We start from the raw sequence: 20272 nt of genomic DNA, 5'->3' as shown, positions 1-20272 counted from the left end.
CGCGGGGGTTGCTGGGGCCTATCCCAGCCGTCCTCGGGCTGTAGGCGGGGACACCCTGAATCAGTTGCCAGCCAATCGCAGCGCACACAGAGACGAACAACCATTCACGCCCACACTCACACCTAGGGACAATTTAGAGCGTCCAATCAGCCTGCCATGCATGTTTTTGGAATGTGGGAGGAAACCAGAGCACCCGGAGAAAACCCACGCAGGCCCGGGGAGAACACGCAAACTCCACATAGGGAGGCCGGAGCTGGAATTGAACCCGGTACCTCTGCACTGTGAAGCCGACGTGCTAACCACTGGACTACCGGGCCGCCTCGTTAACATATAGTCAATTCAAATTTAAGTCTTCAAGTAAAGGTCATACGAGTGCCGATGTATACATTTTTCGAGATACGATCCGTCATTCCGCTGTGAACTCAACACAACCCACTTCATAACAAGCAGCACTTGATAAAAAAAGATTTATTGTTCGTAAATTTAAGTTTAAAGTCAAACTAAATAAAATGATCGAGAATTACACATTAGGTACTTAAAACAACCATGAAGTTTTGCCTTAGGAAAGTCCAATTAGCTTACTGGTAATGCTAACAAATACTATACTGCAAAATGTTATAGTGGGGTTAATGAAGAGCACCAGTGTAGTGGTGTTATGACCTTTTAAGTGAACACAAAATAGACAATCTAACTATATTCAAATGTATATTTTCTTTATGCTTTCCAAAAAAGGACCAATCTCTGCACAGTTTCCAAAGTTTAGTTGTGAAACTCTTCTTTGGATGTATCTGTATCATCTTGCCCCCAAGTGGCCAAGGCGTGCACGGCAGAAGGAGCCATACCGTACCGTCACAATGAATTGTGATGAACAAACCATTTGATTCTTTACATTATATTTGAATTTTATGTTTTGTTTTTATAAAGTACAATACATTACAAAATCTTTTTGCGGGAGCCTTAAGAGATTGTCATTTCTAGTCATTTCACTGGGGAAAGTTGATTTGCGATACAATTGTTTACAAAAAAATTTCACAGTGCATATTAGGAAATAAAATGTATTTGACTGTTAATTGGGCAATCCCTTCTTCTACCTTCCAAGAACAGGTGAATGAATTTACGCATTACATTTGGGCAGTGCGTTCCAGCATCATGTCAGTTATGTTGCAAAGACATGCCGCCTGGGAGGAAAGAGGAAGGAAGCCAGCGATGTTGAGTAAATGGAATTTACCATTTCCATCGCCTGGTTCACACTATCATGAGATCATTCACTGTAAGTCCACCGACATGGTGCCATTGTTTTGGCTTTCTCTCATTTCTCTCACCTGGTTGCCACCAAAAGGTATGAGCTTGACCTTTACACACATATCATACACACTTATCGGTTTTACTGACCATATTTGAATGTGTCCATGTATTCCATCAGGAATGGCACAACCTGACGGCTGCCTGTTACAGCCAAGGAGCGTCATTTGGCGCGAACTGGGACAAGACGCCGTGATCCAGTGCAGCGTCCGCCCCAACTGCTTATCCGAAAGGCTCCACTACAGGTGGTTCGCTTTTGAGCGCAGATCGCACGGCCGTCTTAACTTGGCACACAACCATCACAAGTACATCTTACACGGGGCCACTTTACAAATTATGTCCCTGAACGCCAACGACAGCGGGATTTACTTCTGTGCTGCCACGTCGTGGGGAGAACCGGCACCTGGCGCTCAGCATGTCGGTCTGGGAACGACTCTTGTTGTAAAGGGTAAGAAGTTTAAAAAAAAAAAAGTAATATTCCTTTTGGGTTGCAACATGAATATGTTTGTGCACGTGAGTTTTGATATGTATCTAAATATATGGGCTTCAATCTGATTCAAGAACTATACCTCTTAAAGCGGATCGATTTGATTTAGCTTTGATTCGATGCACTCACATGTATGAAATTAAAACCAATTTTCCAGTAGAAATCGATTTTCGTGATACTCATAAGATGTGGACATTGAGGAGAAGGGGCCGTTTGATGTTAAAACATGGATCCATCAAGTATCACATGCCATCTTGCCCAAAGTTGGGTTTCCCCCTTATGCAGAAGTGATCAAATAAGTTTCCTTATACTTGCAGAAAAGACAAAACTCATGGTGGGTCATGTTCTGTTGTGGTTAACATTCGTCGTCTTGGCCCTCTACAGCTCGGCAACAGTGACGCTCATCATTCAAAAGAAGGTAACTTACACTCCACAATAAGTAGCTTTTGACGTTCTGACAGAATAAATACACAATTTGTAACCTCATGTGTCTGTGTGGATTTCAGTATGGCCTTAACATATTCAACTGTAGACAAATCTCCAAAAGTGACACGGTCAGTTCTTTTCTATTTTTACATATTTGTCAATTGGGAGCTTTCATTTGTGAATAATTCAGAGTAAAGGTTTTAAGGGGGGGGGGGGGAGAAACAGAACAGGAAGCAATGTTTGCATTACAGCACCACTTCTTTTCACTAAGGCGACATTTGCAAGATGTTCACAGCGGCCGCGGCGACAGAACAGGATGGTCGTGAGAAAATGTGCAGGGGGGAGGGAAACGGGTGAGCAGGCATGACAGGCCCTGATCGCCCGACAGATTTTTAAGGTCTCATTTGCCATAGCAGACCCAGAGCAGATGAGGAACCTAGTCGGTGAGAGTAAAACATCGTGCATACAATGAAAGATGACAGTATGTTAGTTTGAAAAATCATAATCTGGAGGTGGTCCGTAGTGTGATGCTAAGCATATTTATTTCCCAGGATCTCACACTGGCCGCCTATAGCTGTTCAAAAACTAAGCAACATGTTTCATCCAGCTACAATTTATTGTTACAGTTTGCGGTTTTAAAATTCTCAAAAATGGCCATTCATCATGGCATGAAAGTATTAAAGTGCCTAGTTGTCATAAATTGGCCCAGAGATTGCTGTCCAGCTTCAAGAAAACAGCAGCGCTAGCAATACTAAACTAGCATTACTGAGCTAGCATTAGCACTGTAAACAAGCCGCTGTTTGCCACAGCCATTGTTCGTATGACTTCCAGTATTCGTAACATACTGTTACTCTCAACACGCATCATTTGAAGTGTTTTCTTGGGTAGTCAGGACGGGGTGGACAATCAATTACAAATCAGAAATTGTTCATGAATTTAACGTTGAGCACAAATATTGCAAATTCCGTAACGCCTCTGAATCCTCGGCTGATCGAAGTTTCCTTGCTTGGCATGTTGTGGCTCTGCCCATTTGCCCAGTTTTGGACATTCGAACAGTTTCAACAAAACTCCGGAAGCCGAAGCTAACAGGTCAATGAGAGGCTGCTGGGGTGTGCTATGCTATGACTTTTCCTGGGAGTGATACAGCAAATGATTAACATCACTGACCAGTCGTCACACTTTCTGCCTCCGATTGTCCTCATGCATGCTGGTTTCTCATAAGTCAAATTACAGACAGAATATGGGGCCAAATAACTTTTTTTCCCCCCCAAAGATTATTCTATGAACATACTTTGGCTTTTTGTTTTAATTATTGCAAACTCCCCCTTTATTGGGCAGTGTGTATGACAATAACAGGCTCGTTTGTATGTTTTTAGTTCAAGAGATGGAATCGTGAATTTGTTGACTACGTTAACATCTATGAATGAATTAAGTCATTTATTTCAAAGAGCAAATTCCAAACACTGACTCCAAAGCTGGAACCAGGCCTAGCAAGGGAGCTTCATTCAACTCTGTTGGTGCCAAATGTGTTCCCCGAGAGACCCTCTCCAGCCTGTTTTAGATGTTTCATTTGTATCAAGTGCATTAGAAGACACCAAAAAAATAAAAAAAGGTCTGGAGATGGGCTCTCCGGTGTACATGTGACTTAAGCGCAATAAAAGACACCTCCTCACGCATTTATTTCCTTTGGCTGTGAAACAGAAAAACACAAACAAAAGCAGGATATTCCGCGATGTGCTGCAAGAGATGCACCACAGACGGGACGTGAAGAGAAGCAAACAGACGTCGAAAAGAAACCCTGCGCCGCTTGAGGTACACTTTCTTGTGTCAAGCATGCGAATTAGGCACATTATTCTAACGAGACTTTTTCGTGCCATTCTGTTTTGCAGGTGACAGCTGCCGAGTTAAATCGTGCACCTGATGACATTTATCAAAATGTGTAAGAAGGCGCCGCGTGCTGTACAGTATTTTATTATTATTTTTTTACGTCTATCGATCTGCATTGGACTGGAGACGAAAATAACACTGAACAATGCATTTCTAGGGCTGGGAGATGTCATGACAATTAGTGAATGTGGCAAGACAGAAAGTAGACAAGACTTTCTAATTTCATATGCGAACATGACACCTTAATAGAGCAGTTGCAAAACGTGGAAGCATTGGAGCCAGTTTGCCATGAACATAAAACCTCAGAGGAAGTCTCGTGTTTATATTTGATAATTGCTGAGGACACAAGTTTTATTTTCACTTCTCCTCAAATAGTTTCCAGGGAATGGAGACATAACATTTAAAGTTAAAGCTGGAAGCCAATGTTTCAATCGCATACTGAATATAAGACGGCCCTGATGATAAGACGACCCCCTTTTTTACAAGACTCAAGTTTGAAGAAATACTTTTTGAACACCAAATTAATTTTTATACAGAAAATAATTACAATACATCTGAAACAAATGATTCTAACAATATATTTGAGAGAAAAAGCATGTTATTTTGCCTCATTCAAATCTAAAGTGCAATCACATTCGTAAATGAATGGCTTCTGGTTTTTGAAATGTAAATTACATCATATCTTCTCCTCAGCTGCCGGTTAACCTGGCCGATCTTCGACCCACTTTCCTCCAGATTGTCACTACGTTTTTCCCTTTTCTGATATCTCTTATTATTTTCTTCTCTTTTCCTTCTGACCACAAGTTTGTATTTTTCTTCTTCGTGCTACCGCTATTTTTATTTTTATTCTTTGTGGCAGGGGTTCACTTTGGCCTAGGGAGTCAAATTTAGCATTAGCTTCAATGGTACCTGGCGCCATCTAGCGTCGTGAATGGGCATAACGTCTACACACTGAATATAAGACGACCCCCACTTTTTCAGTCTTATTTCAATGCAAAAAACACCGTCTTATATTTGGGCCAATAAAGTATTTTGACTGTTCATTTGAAAAACCTCATACTTGTAGACTTCATTGTACCTATGTTAACAGGAAGAGAGTGGCACTGTAGGGAGAAACGCAAGCAAAGATATGAAGAGTAACCTATTTTTTAATAAAAGACTAAACCCAACTTGTGCTCGTCATTTAGCCAGACAGTTGATCATTCTACATGTCAAACAAGGCACGTTACATTACATTATCCAGTACGGAACCGCAATGGACAAAGTGTACAAGGCACACTGGGAAACCTTCATTACGCACAACCATGGCATAGAAAACAATAAAAACCAGCATTTGCTTACAGTCCTTATAAAAATGGAATCATTTCAAACATTGAAATACAGTAGTTGTTTAGTTGCATTTTTCTGATATATACAAGTACAGTAAATGGATACGATTAATCAGCTTATGGAAACACACAAACACACACACACACACACACACATACACACTATAGCGTTAACAAGCAACCGGCAGAACCTGTTGACTTGCATGTTCAACTGTTGAAAATCAAGGTTTTCCCCGAACTGTGAAAAGGAAAGAACAAAAAAAGGATTGAGCATGGAACAGATTCACGCCAAAAGTTTTTTGTTCTTTTTTCCATGACAGAAGGTGAAGCTGCCCACCAATATGAGCGACACAGTGAATTAACCGTATCAAGAAATATCAAGCAGACGCTCGGGTACACTAACTAGCATGTCCTTGAAAGCAAAAAGTCGAAACCATTTGTACGGAAACGACCAAAGAAGCTTTCCAACAATTTTTTTCCCCGTTTGTTTTCTGAGTCCGGCCTCTTTATTTGACTTTTATCATACAATGGTTAACTTCTCTTCGCGCTTGTATGACAGTCCGAAATGTTAAAATGTTACCTAAAAAGCTGCATGTACAGTCAAAGGCTTTAAGATGAGCTTGGAATGAATGAATTCCGTTGACCTGATGTCCTGTTTGAACTTAGAACAAATTGGAAGTCAGCGAGCATCAACAGAATGGTTTGGACTGGAAATCATAAGGCTTTGTAATAAGCCAACTGGTTCAACTGTCACAAAAGTCAACAGACTTTCCGTTTTATTTTGTTTACTTCTCAAACATTTGATCTAACTCAAATGTTGGATATGTGTCATTTTTAAGAGTCGTACATCTTCACAAGAAGATAAATTACAGGTTCCCCATCATTATAACCCGAGACGATCTTGAAAATACTCATTTACAATAGCCGGTGATCATCAATTCTCCGCGATTATGTGGCCAAATTGAGGAGAGCCCTCTTCCTCTGAATTGTTTCTAGCTATCAATGTACTTGCTGTCCACAGTGTGGCTGTTCTGAATGGAGAAGGGCCTCCAAGCCAGGACCTGAACGGCAGCCACGCACATAGGCACCACACACACCAAGTAGAACATGACGCTGTGTAGGCTCTCCAAGGCTCTGCAAAGGAGACAGGCTTCAATTTGTGCGCATGGTTAGTTATACACATTTGTAGCGTACTTTCTGCGCTATAAGGTGCAATGAATGGCCTATTTTTAAACGGTTTTCGTATATAGGGCGCAATGCATTATAAGGCACATAGAATAGAAGCTACACTCGTGGCTACAGTTGCTCTATGCATCCACTAGAGCTACACTAAAGGGAATACAAAACAATACAGCTTTATTTATATAGAGCCTTCACAACCGCTGCAGCAAAATTAGAACTGGTCACAAACACGGACATGAAACACAAGTACAAATGGCATTACAAAACAATAGATGAAAGGCTAAAGTTATGAAGACAAATTGATTCAACAAAAAGGAACACAAACATCGCGGAATCACATTCACAAGGGGCTAAATATCCTTCGAGGGGTTGCTTGGCTCCTTCTTCCTTTGTTTAGTCAGTTGTTGACTATGCTTTTAGTATGATCTTCGTTTCATTCTGGCTGCGCAGATCTCACAAAGTAGCTATTTGAGTGTGTTGGGGAATGTAGATGTCACTTAGTGCACGGCAGAACCCTTTTCCTTTCTTTTATCCTTTATTTGTCCCACACTGGGGAAATTTACAGCCTCCAGCAGCAAGACAGGTTCCTGCTAATAATCACCACTACATGGCATCGGAACACACTAACAGGGAGACTACTTAATGGGGAATAGAAAGAGACTGTGACAACATATATAAGGCACATCGGATTATAGGGCGCACTGTCGGCTTTCGGGAAAATTGAATGCTTTTAGGTGCGCCTTTATAGTGCAGAAATATGGTCGTTGGAAAATATACTTCGCCCACTCTGAATGCTCAAGTAAATCCATTATTAAATGGGCACATAATTATACGTAGTGTAGAATAATCAGATCATTTAAAAGCATATTTTGTGTTCTCAAAATCCTCATTTCAGCCTCTAGTCGTCTGCGCTCAAATGGGAGATCGGTGTGTGTGAGCTCCTTTAAAAATGAACATTTCTCGGTGCTTGATCGTTTCATGGTCAAGTAGACTGAACGTTTCTCAAAGGGCTTGCAACCTGCTCATTTGGTTTTGTACCGGATGTGATTTAGAAGTTTTAACTGTCAAGCTTCATAACTCCACGAGCATCTGAGAAAATTATACAGGCAAAATGAGCAGGACATGTGTGAGAAATTTCAAGTCACTTCCTTTTATGTGCTGGGTTGTCAAACTGTTCATTTTTTTTTGCTCAAAACCAATGACCAAAGTTTGGAGACTTGTTTGAGAAATTTCCAGCCAAGTAGATTTAAGACATCATTGGCCTTTAATAATTGTAACTTTCAGGTCGAATAACATTGCCACCCTCTGGCAAAAATTCTGTAGCCCTAATCTTATTTGTCGATGATATTTAGGTTGAGGGAGGGTCTTGTACTGCCAAATTTTTGTAACTATTTGTAACTCCACTGCCACTCCATCTGACCACAAAATGATTTTTGTTTTTTGGAGAGGACGCTCAGCGGTGTGAGAACTTTGGCCTTTAAATTGTGCATTTTTTCTGCTATACAGCAGTAGCACATGCAATGAAAATCTACAATTTCAAGTTTTTGATGATATTGACCTTGACTTGCGTGAAAAACACGCAATACGATTTATAGCATGTAGTGTTTTCCGGTCAAACATTGTGAAACTTTCAGAAAGCCAACACTGCACATTCATCTTAAATACACAATAAGTATAACTCAAAGGAGAATCACAATAAACGCAAGCACTCTTATTAGCTCCAAGTGTTTGTTTAAAACTTGGAGGGGCAAGACGCTGTATTTACCTTGGATTTACGTCCCTCCCAGCATCCTTCAGGTGCTCATAGCCAAACTGGTTGAGAATGTTAATCACTAACATTGGGGCCAGAGACTGAGCAGGTTTGGTGAACAGGGCGTTGGTCCCAAACACCATGGACGACATAGGGGAGCTGCAAACACACCATACCGATTGCCATTTGGAAACTGTGTAACTGCGTATGGAAGCATGTGCGGCCCGGTAGTCCAGTGGTTAAGCCCATCGACCTCACAGTGCAGAGGTTGTGGGTTTAATCCCAGCTACGGCCTTGCTGTGTGGAGTTTGCATGTTCTCGCCGGGCCTGCGTTGGTTTTCTCCGGGTACTCCGGTTTCCTCCCACATCCAAAAACATGCATGGCAGGCTGATTGAACACTCCAAATTGTCCCTAGATGTGAGTGTGAGCGCGGATGGTTGTTCGTCTCAGTGTGCCCAGAGTTTGGCTGGCAACCGGTTCAGGGTGTCACCCGCCTACAGGGCGAAGACAGCTGGGATAGGCTCCAGCACACACCCCTGACCCTTGTGACGACGAAGCGGTTCAGAAAATGGACGGAAGCATGTCATCAAATACAAGCACTACGGAGTAATTCAAAATCAATTTTGTAAAAATTAGGAACTAAGTAAGTTAAAAAAATAAAAATACCGGTAACTAAAAGTTAGAATGAGTTCTAAATAAGTTGGCCTAATAAAATAAACTGAAATTTGTATGCACCCATCCATTTTCTGATCCGATTATCCTCACAAGGGTCGCAGGTGGGGTGGAGCCGATCCCAGTCGTCTTTGTGCAGTAGGTGGGGTTAGACTTCGACAAACAACAACCATTCCCACTTCAGGACAAGATAGTGTCCAATCAACCTCCCATGCATGTTTTTGTAATATGGGAGGAAACCGGAGTACCCAGAGAAATCCCACGCAGGCATGGGGAGAACATGCAAACTCCACACACAAACGGCAAGCCCAGATTTGAACTCTGTACTGTGAGGCGGACGTTATAACCAGCTGTTCACCTGGCCACACCCGAAATAGTTTATTTGAATTTACATCAATTTATTAAAATTCCCTTCATTACAAGTGGGACTAAATATTAGTAAACAAACTAAAGAAAATAAATTATAAATAAGTAGGGTTACATGGACGAGAAACTTTACACCCTTTTGAAAAGTGCAGCACTGTAAGTACAAGCGCATTACAAGAATGATTAATTGGTTTGTAAGTTCCACCAAAGCCAGCATATTGAGTTTTTATTTTAACTTTGCAAATCATTAACATATAGATTACTCAAGATAAACAATTACAGAAAAGAAGTCCGACAGAGACTTGACCATGGCAAATGATCCAATTTCGTCAATAATCAAATGCTCTTCCACTGTCACCACATTGATTGGTAGTGTGGAATGGGATTTTTTTTTCCCCTCACCAAAATCATTACTTTTCAGGAAAAGAAAACGATCTTGCTGTTGTATCACACTACCGGGCGCATAGCAGCCTCTTATTTACCTGCGCTTGTATTTCTGCATGTCGGTGTCAATGATATCTGCGAGAGGCAAGCCGAACAGACTGAAGGTTGCTTGCACCATGACCCTGTAGAGAAGACGACAATTTATTAGCAAACTGGCAAACATTTTCATGGATTAAAAAAAAAAAAAAAAAAGGTTGAAAACTCGTCGACTCTCTTACATGCTCAGGGTGAGGAATAATGCCAGAATTCGATAATTCTGAGCACCAAGTGCGAGCATAAATGCCCCCATTAAGACCTCCAGGTAGAAGCTGTACAGGATGATTCTGTAGTAGCCAAGGCTGTGCAGAAGTCTGTCACAGCTCAACACCAACAACTGGGGTGGACGTAAAATTATCTTAAAATTAAAATAACACTCAGATAGGAAAAAATAATCCTGTAAGTGCTTAAGCTCCAACCTGAGGACAAATGAATCCCGCGCCGTACATGATGCTTCTGGCCATTGGTGAAAGCATATCAGGAGGAATCAAGTGCTCGGCAAATATCAGAGTAAAATTACTGAAGAAAGCCAGCATGAAGACCTGGAAAAAGTTCATGAACACAAAGAGTCGGAAGTCCCTGTTGATGAGGATTTGCCACGTCAGCGTTTTCACTGAGGGGGCCGAACACGTCGAGCCGTGTGAGGTGGGCTCGTCAAAATCGTCTGACGATTTGTCATCAAACTGGCTCTGGCTGCGGAAGCCCGTGTAGAGCATGCAGACGCAACTTATAATGGCGATGATCACGACGAAGGCCTGAAAGGCTGGGAAGTCCTCCATGTTTTTGGACAGCATGCCGCAGAACAGCACGCTTGACGAACCCAGCATCGACGCCACCTGGAAAATCGCAAATAAACCATCAGGCACATGGCGGTTCCCGGTTTCAAGAAATACCTTCGTTCTAAAAAAGGGAAAGGCTAGGTTTTGAATAAAATGTAAATTTTCAAAAGAACAAGTGTGGAATTTCTCTGGCATTGGCAAAATGTGTTTCAAGGCGTTTTTCCTTTAACCAAAGTATCAATTGTCTCAAAATCACTATATCATGATATTGTCGCCCCCACCCCCCGTCCCCAATATATATACAGTATATCTACATACATAGTGAAAATATCATATCCCTCCACTGACTGTACCTGGCTGTACTTGATGAGTCTCAGTCGGTTCTGATGGTGGCTGGAAATCTCAGCGAACAGGGCACACTGAGCCAGCAGCACAAAAGTGAGCAAGCCATCGAAGGCGCATAATGCAACCATCAAGTGGACGGTGCATAGCCAGTCGCCAGGGGTGTAGGCTCGCCACGGGAACCAGGCGATGAGGAAAGCCAACGAGTAGAGGGGGGCGCCGTACAGAATGGAGAGACGTCGCCGAGAGCAGCACGCCACCTTGGAATTGTCTTGCAGGTATCCGAAGAGGGGGTCGTTGATGGCGTTCCACAGCATGTAAACCACCTGTGGAAAGGCACAACGTATTTGGAATCCGATCGAGACACAAGGCGTGTATGCATATTGGCACTTGTGACACTCACTTGGGATTGGTGGAAAGCTCCCTCGGTTATCTGGTACTTGTTGAGGAAGAGCTTCACGTAATAGAAGCTGAATAGGTTGTTGATCATAACAGATCCCAAAGTGGTCATGGAATAAGCCAGAGCCACCGGGTTGAGCCCCAAATTGACCGAATGTCGCGGCAGCTTCATAATGCCTCGCACACCTTTCGCTTCCTCGCCCAGGTAACACTCTCCAGTCCAAACTGGCAATTATCGGTGCGACTCACCTTTGATTCCACATTGTTCAGTTTTTAGCTATACAAAGTACGGAAATGTAACCGAAAGAGTGTAGTGCGTTCGTGGCTGGTTGTGTCAGGTGGTTCTTCCGCCCTTGTAGGAATTGTGAAGAAGCAACTTTGATCTTGAATAGTAATCATTATCTCAAGAAGGCGGTACTTAAATTTGGCCTTCGTGTTGATTGGACGAAACGCGTCGCTTGTTTTACTCGGACTGGTCCTCACGAATACCGGAAACCGGAAGTTACAAACAACGTTTTATTTTAAAACTTGCACAACTTCTATAACTCACTGACTAGTTATGATTAAAATTTTGACTTTGGATTTTTTGGGGGGCTCTGGATTTTTTAGAATGTTTATTTTCTTGCGGCTGGCAAACTGTAAGAGGAAAAATAACACAAGGAGGCAGGGCTTAAACGAGCGTAGTTTCATCCTGGTTGGTCCGTAAGAATACGGAAATAAGGCACTTTTTGGAAACCATTTTTAACTAATTTGCTCCCAAAGACATATTTATGTCTTTTCACACTCCAGACGTTCAACCCCAGATACTTATTTTTTCTCACAAAATTTTCAAGACTTAGCGTAAAAAAGGGGTCTAGAATTGGCTGATACTGAATGAAATTGAAATTATTAATTATGTATCAAATATATACCGTACTTTGATAACTTATTGTTCTCTCAAAAGAAAATGTGTCCCAGAGCGTAGTTTTCATGACATTTTTATTCACGTTTGCGTCCCGATTGAGCCATATGATTACAGTACACGGAAACTATATATCTATTCATCTATCGATCGATCTAATGTTTGTAATTTACCATTTGCCCCCGTAAAAATATTTTTGTAATATTTATTTTGATTGCTACATTTGTAGTATAAAAGTTAGCTTCTATCGGGTGCCACCTGGCGGCTGTTGGTATGTATTCGCGACATGCCACGTGGCTGGAGTCAACACAAGGGCGGATGTAACTGTGGTGGAGTTTGGCAGTAGGGCGGGGAGAGAGCAGCTGGCAATTTAGGAACAACGTGAAGCCGAATAACACTTGAGGGTGCTCTTCTTTCTCGTCAGGTGCTGCGGCCGTCGCTCGTACAAATGCTAACCGAAGGGATTTTGGAGGACGATTTTGACAAAAACGGAGATGCGTGGTGCGCTCAAAGGGACCTCGAGCATGGTAAGAGCTGTTGCACCATACAACTCACCGTTTATTAAACTTTATTGAGAACACGTTGTAGTTTTTTTAGGGGGATAATAATCACGCAGGCCACAAAACAAAAATGTTACAAGGGGTGGATGCAGTACACCGGTTGTAATTGTGTATCTTCTGCCATCTTGTGGAAAAGCAAACCAAATTACGGTAAAATTGTTCGTCTTGACACTTTTCGTCTTTGGAATAAAAAGTCAATTTTCAGGAAATTCCTCCGAATTTGAGTTAAGTGTTCCACGCTGCCGGAGCAATAACAGCCGTGGTCAAAACAAAACAAATCAAAACAAAACTACAGAAGTTCCTTAGATTTCACAATTTTACAGTACTTTTAGTTTATAGACGCTTTAAGGAGTTGAGAATTGTTGGTGGTGCGGATTAAGTGCATTCGCAGAATTGAAGAAAATGTTTACTGCCAGCAAGAGTTGAACAAATTAATGTTGATGTTTTCTGTATTGTTTTTTTGTTATTGTTGGATACGTGACAAATTAAGGGTTTATTAGACTGTATGTAACATTACATAAAGTGGTTCAGATAATAAATGGGGGGATATTTTATTGTGGGTGTAGCAAGTGGACTGAATGATGTTGCATTTTCTTTTAGGAGGTGCTTATTTTTATGATATCACAGACTATACTAAACATTTTAATCCTCCCAGAGGATTTATGGTGTTGCATTAGTTGGATTTAGGTGGTCTGACCAACGTAGAGATTGAGAGGACTAGGCAGGCACATTTGTATTTAGAGCAGGGGTCAGGGCAAGCATGATTACATTTACATTATTAGGAGACATGCGATTCTCGTTTGCATTGATTTAGCCATTTTAGTAAAATTGTTTTTGAAATGTGTTAAATTTTTCCTCGGTTGTATTGATAAATATTTTAAATAGTACAATGAAAATATTCATAAAATCAATCATGTTACATTGAAATTGTTTAAAATCAGTTTAATAAAGTATATGAAATTAATTGGCAAACTAAAGTATTTTTAGGTTCTTATTTTAATAATATCAACAATTTCACATGTATTGTGATCTGATCTCACTGCACAGTTTGCTTTGGCAAAATGCACCATCTGTACTTTTATAGCAATAAATTACATTTGTATTGCGCTTTCCCCTCCCCCCCAATACCTAAAAATGCTTAACATAGGGGCACAAAGAAAATCGTTAATATAAAAAACCTGAACCCTCAGTGGATAGAAGAAGACTTCCCTCCATCCAAAGAGGAGCCCTAGCTTTCAGGCTTGAGAAGGAGGCACATGTCCCAGCCAGCGAGTGTTAACCTCAGCGAGAGAGAGGTGAAAGTCCGCCCCGGGTTCCACCTTCGGTACGGTCAGCTTCATGGTCTAATGTTTTCCTATAAGTCGCCTTTCCTTTCTTGCTTTTTAGCATGCTGTCTTTCATCTGTGTGACTACACAGCCTTCTTTACATTCAGCATGGATCCCGCTCCCCAAAATGGCCTCCACATCCCACAATGCAATGCAGTCCCCAGAGTGTCGAGGACTGTATGCAAAAAGGCTAAGATGTTACACAGTGACGTGCTAACAAACACTTTGCTATTTTTTCGTGATCAAGTGTGTTGTCACTTATTTCACTTGTATGATTTTTTTTAATGTGGCCTTTTACCACAATGTTTGGCCACCCGGAGGATAAGACAGAATTTTCCCAAACTCTATAAAGACGTTGAAAAGCATCCGCAGTGGCAAAGGAAATGGCGTCGCATGCCTTACATTCCACTGATTCATCCGTGAGCGGCAACAGGATGCGTGGTTGTTGTTGTCCTCTGTTTTGACGGGTTCAAGTAGTATCTTTCCCCGTTTTTTTGGGACAGATCTCCATTTGGCAGCCAAGCTCGGCAAAACACTCCTGGACCGCAACCGCGAGCTGGAGCAGGCACTGCAGCAGATGTACTCCACCAACCAAGAGCAGCTGCTGGAAATAGAGGTGACACACACAAACATAGGCGTGTGCACACAAAACTAAGCAGTAAAACATGCTGATGTCACGGCACAGTCAAGGAACATTTCCACCCTTATTTGGTCTATTTTGGTGAAGTTCAGCGTTTCCATTGTCTCACATACCCACAAAGTCTCTAGAAAATCTTTTGACTCCAAGTCGTCTGATGAGGCAAATAGCCCAAATTTGTTTGTGGCCGTATGCAAGCTTCAGGATTTCTTTTTGGTTGCTATTGTAACCCTTATGTTTCTCTCAAATGCTCATCCTTCACGAATGACCTTCTAAAGGCTTTGCGTACACGTGTGCACTTGAGCATGTTGGTGTGAGAAACCGGAATTGAATGATAAATGCCTTCCCTGTGTTATTCACCAGTATTTGGCCAAGCAAGTGGAGCTGCTGCGTCACATGAACGACCAGCATGCCAAAGTTTATGAGCAGCTGGACCTGTCCACCAAGGAGCTGGAGCGGGGCAACAAGAGGCTAGTGCAGGACGACCGCCTGGCCCAGAACAAGATCAGCAGGTCAGGCTACCGCAATTTTATGAAGGGAGAACAGGAAGTGGGCGATATACCGTATTGGCCCGAATATAAGCCGGTGTTTTTTGTATTGAAATAAGTCTGAAAAAGTGGGGCTCATCTTATATTCGGGGTCTAGACATTATACCCATTCACGACGCTAGATGGCGCCAGGTACCAATGAAGCGAATGCTGAACTTGACTCCCCAGGCCCAAGTGAACCCCTGCCACGAAGAATAAAAATACAAATAGCGGTAGCACGAAGAAGAAAAATAAAAAATAGCGGTAAGACAGAAAAGAGGAGAGAATAATAGAAGAGATAACAGAAAATGGTAGCGACAATCTGGAGAAAAGTGGGTCGAAGATCGGCCAGGTTAACTGGCAGCTGAGGAGAAGTTATGATGTTGATGATTTACATTTCAAAAACCAGAAGCCGTTCATTTACGAATGTGATTGCACTTTAGTTTACATATTTAAATGTTCAGATATTAAGATTTGAATGAGGCAAAATAACATTCTTTTTCTCTCAAATATATTGTTGTAATCATTTGTTTCAAATGTACTGTAATTATTTTCTGTATAAAAATTTGGTGTTCAAAAAGTCTTTTTTCAAACTTGAGTCTTGAAAAAGGCAGGGCCGTCTTGTAATCAGGGCCGTCTTATATTCGGGCCAATATGGTACAATCGATGACAAAAAAAAAGACCACCCAAAAAAATCCTACAAAGTCATTAATCACGATACAGTGATCCCTCGCTATATAGCGCTTCTTTTGTCGCGGCCTCAGTACATCGCGGTTCTTTTTTTCCCACAGTACTGTATTCAGAAAAAAAAAATACAGAATGACTCTGAGGTTTTGTACATGCCTGTACGCATGATTGGTTCCCGGCTCAACGTCGTCAAGGAATGGATTCATCCCATGAGCAAATTGGCTGCGCAACTTCGCAGCCCCGCCTAGCACCCTCCGTTGCGTCTCATGACGCTGTTGACTCTCGTTCACCTGCCTCTCTCTGGCATACTTTCTTCTGTTGTGCTTGCTACGTACACGGGAGTGTTGATTGGGAACGCCTCTCTTCGTCCTCCTCATCAATACCGATTAATTGCCTTTGCAGTTTCTCACTTATCATGGCCGGCTCCCGGTCCCCATCAACCCCGATAAGTTAGGGAACACTGCATACTGATTTTCATTTAGTGAAATATAGCGTTCATTCATCAGTGAAATGAAAAATTGTTTTGGAACACCACTCATTGTACTATCTCTCTGTCTCTTTCCAGTCTGAACGAATCCATCGATGGGCTTCAAACGCACATGGAGGGTCTGCAGAAGCAGGTGGAGGCGCTCACGTCTGCCCAGTCGGAGCGGAACAAACAAGAGCAGCGGCGCCACCTCGGCGCACAGAGTGTTTCCTGTCTTAAGGGGCTCTATGACTTGCACCAAGACAGGTGCAGTGAAGTGCAGTTTATCACCCTCGATGCTTTTCAAAAACACCCACCTCTCTGTGTTTTCACGGCTCGGGTGTGTCGCTAATAGGCGACAAATAGAGGGACCGCTGTCGCCGCAGGGATCCGTGTATGACCGAAACCGACGCCAAGACCCAGAAGAAGAACACGAGATCCTCCTCCGCTCAGTCCAAACTCTCCAGGCTCAGCTGGGAGCGGAAAAGATACGTCGTGAGGCTGCGGAACGCGAGCTCGAGCTCACGGCCAATGACAAGGAAGGCCTGGAGCAGCGGCTCCACCTGTTGGTGGGTTGCAGGACCAGGCAGATGGAGCTGCAGGCCCAAGTGGAGCAACTGAGACTCGTGTGGCGCGCCGACTGCACGGCCAGGTGCATAAATCCCATTTCTTGCCAACGTTCGATTTTATTTTGGGAGGGGGGTGGCGTTGTGGATTTTCATGTCCATTTCAATTATCACCTGATATATTCATGTTTGAGGAACACCTGTACAATTGAGTATCCACAAATCTGATTGGCTGGATCGATCAGCAGATATCTAGCATTTCATGTAAAATCGGTCATCAGTCGATCAAGGACGTTATTGATTGGATCTGCAAAATAAGAAATCACAGCAAACACAAGCTCGCTGATGCCAGGCACGTTCTGTGCTGTCATCGTTAATAATGCAAGGTTTCTATTTTTTTTTTAATATAAAAAAAATTCCATTATTTGTAATTATTTTGGGGAGTTGGGGTTTCCATCCAATTTCCATATATGAAATATTTATCAGTGTTTTTAGGAGAAGTTTAAGTATTATTTTTATTTTTCCAATGCGTTTCACTTGACCTCAATGATTGCGGTCCCAATCCTTCAAGAATAATGGGGGCAACTGCAAAGTAAATCAACACGTCCTGATTGCGTGAAGCCATGTGCAGACAACTAAACTGCAGAAGCATCAACACCAGGCAGGCAGCACAGAAATTAAAAATAAAAATGTTTTTCATGTTTTTTTTTTTTTACACAGTATCACCCACCAACATAAGACAAAGATAATGGCATTCCAAATCAATTCATATTCCTCCTCCTCCCCCAAAAAATCGGCCAATTTCTTTGTTTCTGGCTGATTTTCCTCTTTGTTGTATAGTCAAACAAATACTAAAGGAATAAGTAATGTAAAAACACTCAAATGTTCTAACTGTAATTCATAGCTCTAATGTTGTAAATGTTCAGAGACCAAAAAATAAGTAATTTTATTCTTTACACATTTTTTAATGAATCAGAATTTTATTCTGCCAAATGATGGTTTGGCATCAGCCTAAAAAAAATCAGTGGGGCCATCAATCAAGTAAGGAACTGCAGACCGTTTTGGATACTGATTTTCAGTTTCTGTCGGATCCTTCCCAAAGCAGGAAGCCAGACCAACTACTTCTTCCTGACTCGGTGTTCTACACTTCAGACGATAAACCTGAAGCGGATCTAGGTGAGTCTGATGAGACGGGCGAGGAGAAGGACCGTCAGCAGCAGAGATCTAACAGCACAGCAAGCGCACCGGACGATCACGACAAGATGTGTGTAAGGCGAGCGGAGGTGGTGAAGCAGAGGGGCATCTTGCTGCTCAACGAGGTGGACGCGCAGTACAATGCGCTGCAGGTTCGTATCAGCTGCCAATGTGTTGACACAAAGTTGAGCGCGGCCGGTTGTTTGTCTATATGTGTGCCCTCCGATTGGCTGGCAACCAGTTCACGGTGTACCCAGCCTACTGCCCGAAGACAGCTGGGATAGGCTCCAGCACGCCCCGCCACCCTTGTGAGGATAAGCGGATCAGAAAATGGATGGATGGGGATATTTCTATCTCACTTTTTCATTTTTATTTTTTTGCTGAGGCCAAAGCAATAAAAGTCCTGCTTTGCTGCCATACTGGTGCCAATGAACTACGTTGATGTGAGTCGAGGCACTTCATTTTCACAAAAGTACTGTGTTGCTGCCATCTTGGGGTATCTGGAAAGATATCATTAGACAATTGTTAAACATATTGAGGGTGCGAGTTACTTGTGGATTTTCACTCCTGGTGTCAAGGCACCGTCCCTATTCCCTGCGAACAACACATCTACATGCTAGTGATTTTAAGAGGCGGGGTCTGATGGGTGGCATGTGAAATCAGCCAGTCTGCTTCTGCTTGAGTGCGCTTACTGTGTATTAGTGCACTGCAGCTCTCCTTTCCCAACATGTGATGGCATTACAGTCAGGAAATACACTGTAAAAGTCCATAAAACGCATTTTGGAAACTCATTAGATTGAGAGAGTGTACAGAAAGAATTGATTAGTGAAATACATTCATGGTTCTTTTTAGGTGAAATATGACCAGCTGCTACAGCAGTGTCAGCAGGCAACCGCGGGGCTCACTCACAAGTCCGTCCAGACATCCTGCAGTCCGTCCACGAGCGTCAGCCCTCGCTGCCGCCTCTCTGGCATGGCGAGACAACCCTCGCTGGTGTCCGAGGAGCCAGAGTACAAAGTCCTCTTTAAGGAGATTTTCACCCGCATCCAGAAGACCAAAGAAGACCTGCACGAGAACAAACTTGTCAGCGACGCATCCACCATGTGATTGTATCAGTCCTCGTCCTAGAATGTTGTGCACTTTATGTGCTTTCTCTTTGAAACTACCCTGGTGCTTAATGCTCATTGAACATTGTGCCAAGTTTCTATTCAAATGCTACTATGCTTTAGTCAGCACTGATCCTTTTGTTTTTTCTTTTTTTTTCCCTCAACTACTTGAATTATGGACAGTGTTTAAAGAAAAAAAAAGGCATTTTTGAACCTTCTTCCAATCAAGTTCTCCAAAGGCCATATATTGTGTGTGTGTGTGTGTGTGTATAATATATATATTATTACATACAATAAGGATTTGTTATAGTTTATAAGTTGTGGTGCTTGTTATAACAGTTCCACTGCAGTTTTATTTGATTTTACGTCCCCACACCGGATTTAGTCATCAAAGGTATTTCAATGCGTAGCTGCTAATCCGCAGGCATTGCGATCATGCATAACGGTTTAAAGCTGTGATGTGTGACTTACATGTCAAGAAATGTTGGAATGTTATAATAGGATGAAAAAGTAGTTAGGCTGATTGTGATAATTATCTCATTGTCATGCTTTTTTTTTGTAAGAATGAAATACTTTGGAACAAGAACACAGCGCTTAGCACTTTTGTTATTTATTTTTGACTAATCCTGAATTTATTTATGATTTTGTTGTTAGCTTGGAGAGTTGAATTGAAATGCTAACATTTCTGATTGAAAACATCCCAGATGTAAATAAAAAGAAAACTTGATCACTCCTTTTGTCTATGTTTAAAAAATATACTTGGCGTCGCAGTAGTTTTGTGCCAAAATTCAATAATCAAACTTCGCTTGTCAATAATTTTAGTCTTATTTTGCGTCAAGAGAATGTGCTGTATTCATAGTGAATAGAACCACACGGGAATTATTAAGACAGCATAACCTCA

General features: G+C 42.1%; 3 protein-coding genes across 5 annotated transcripts; 2 read left to right on the top strand and 1 right to left on the bottom strand.

The window, feature by feature from the left end:
- Positions 1-1170: 1170 nt before the first annotated feature.
- On the top strand, positions 1171-5271 carry si:ch211-139g16.8 (uncharacterized). Of its 2 annotated transcripts, XM_052049559.1 has the most exons (6): positions 1171-1339; positions 1424-1750; positions 2107-2207; positions 2296-2343; positions 3917-4027; positions 4105-5271. In XM_052049559.1, the coding sequence occupies exons 1-6, from the start codon at positions 1207-1209 to the stop codon at positions 4156-4158; spliced, it is 774 nt and encodes a 257-aa protein (XP_051905519.1). In that variant the 5' UTR covers positions 1171-1206; the 3' UTR covers positions 4159-5271. The 2 variants fall into 2 exon arrangements, with proteins under 2 accessions (XP_051905519.1, XP_051905520.1); XM_052049560.1 differs by lacking the exons at positions 3917-4027; positions 4105-5271 and adding an exon at positions 2487-3902.
- mfsd13al (major facilitator superfamily domain containing 13a-like) lies at positions 5233-11873 on the bottom strand. The gene is made up of 7 exons (XM_052049533.1): positions 11406-11873; positions 11014-11328; positions 10301-10717; positions 10064-10218; positions 9884-9967; positions 8378-8521; positions 5233-6564 (listed from the first exon to the last, which is right to left on the bottom strand). The coding sequence occupies exons 1-7, from the start codon at positions 11571-11573 to the stop codon at positions 6423-6425; spliced, it is 1425 nt and encodes a 474-aa protein (XP_051905493.1). The 5' UTR covers positions 11574-11873; the 3' UTR covers positions 5233-6422.
- Positions 11874-12203: 330 nt separating this feature from the next.
- On the top strand, positions 12204-20104 carry cdr2a (cerebellar degeneration-related protein 2a). 2 transcript variants are annotated; one of them, XM_052049542.1, is made up of 7 exons: positions 12204-12829; positions 14692-14804; positions 15189-15337; positions 16605-16772; positions 16861-17157; positions 18174-18417; positions 19118-20104. In XM_052049542.1, the coding sequence occupies exons 1-7, from the start codon at positions 12751-12753 to the stop codon at positions 19370-19372; spliced, it is 1305 nt and encodes a 434-aa protein (XP_051905502.1). In that variant the 5' UTR covers positions 12204-12750; the 3' UTR covers positions 19373-20104. The 2 variants fall into 2 exon arrangements, with proteins under 2 accessions (XP_051905502.1, XP_051905503.1); XM_052049543.1 differs by having other exon boundaries at positions 12206-12829; positions 18177-18417.
- The last annotated feature ends 168 nt before the right edge of the window (positions 20105-20272 follow it).

The sequence above is a fragment of the Hippocampus zosterae genome, chromosome 17 (genome assembly GCF_025434085.1).
Source record: "Hippocampus zosterae strain Florida chromosome 17, ASM2543408v3, whole genome shotgun sequence".
Taxonomy (NCBI): Eukaryota; Metazoa; Chordata; class Actinopteri; order Syngnathiformes; family Syngnathidae; genus Hippocampus; species Hippocampus zosterae.
This window is presented reverse-complemented; position numbering and strand designations above follow the sequence as displayed.

Coding starts and splice junctions, on each gene's coding strand:
- cdr2a (XM_052049542.1), top strand. CDS start 12,751: ATGCTAACCGAAGGGATTTTGGAGGACGATTTTGACAAAAACGGAGAT. Junction 12,830..14,691: donor TCAAAGGGACCTCGAGCATG/GTAAGAGCTGTT, acceptor TTTTTGGGACAG/ATCTCCATTTGGCAGCCAAG. Junction 16,773..16,860: donor TATGACTTGCACCAAGACAG/GTGCAGTGAAGT, acceptor TGTCGCTAATAG/GCGACAAATAGAGGGACCGC.
- mfsd13al (XM_052049533.1), bottom strand. CDS start 11,573: ATGAAGCTGCCGCGACATTCGGTCAATTTGGGGCTCAACCCGGTGGCT. Junction 10,219..10,300: donor CGGGATTCATTTGTCCTCAG/GTTGGAGCTTAA, acceptor CGTCCACCCCAG/TTGTTGGTGTTGAGCTGTGA. Junction 6,565..8,377: donor GGGAGGGACGTAAATCCAAG/GTAAATACAGCG, acceptor TCTCCTTTGCAG/AGCCTTGGAGAGCCTACACA.
- si:ch211-139g16.8 (XM_052049559.1), top strand. CDS start 1,207: ATGTTGAGTAAATGGAATTTACCATTTCCATCGCCTGGTTCACACTAT. Junction 1,751..2,106: donor AACGACTCTTGTTGTAAAGG/GTAAGAAGTTTA, acceptor TTATACTTGCAG/AAAAGACAAAACTCATGGTG. Junction 2,344..3,916: donor AAATCTCCAAAAGTGACACG/GTCAGTTCTTTT, acceptor GCTGTGAAACAG/AAAAACACAAACAAAAGCAG.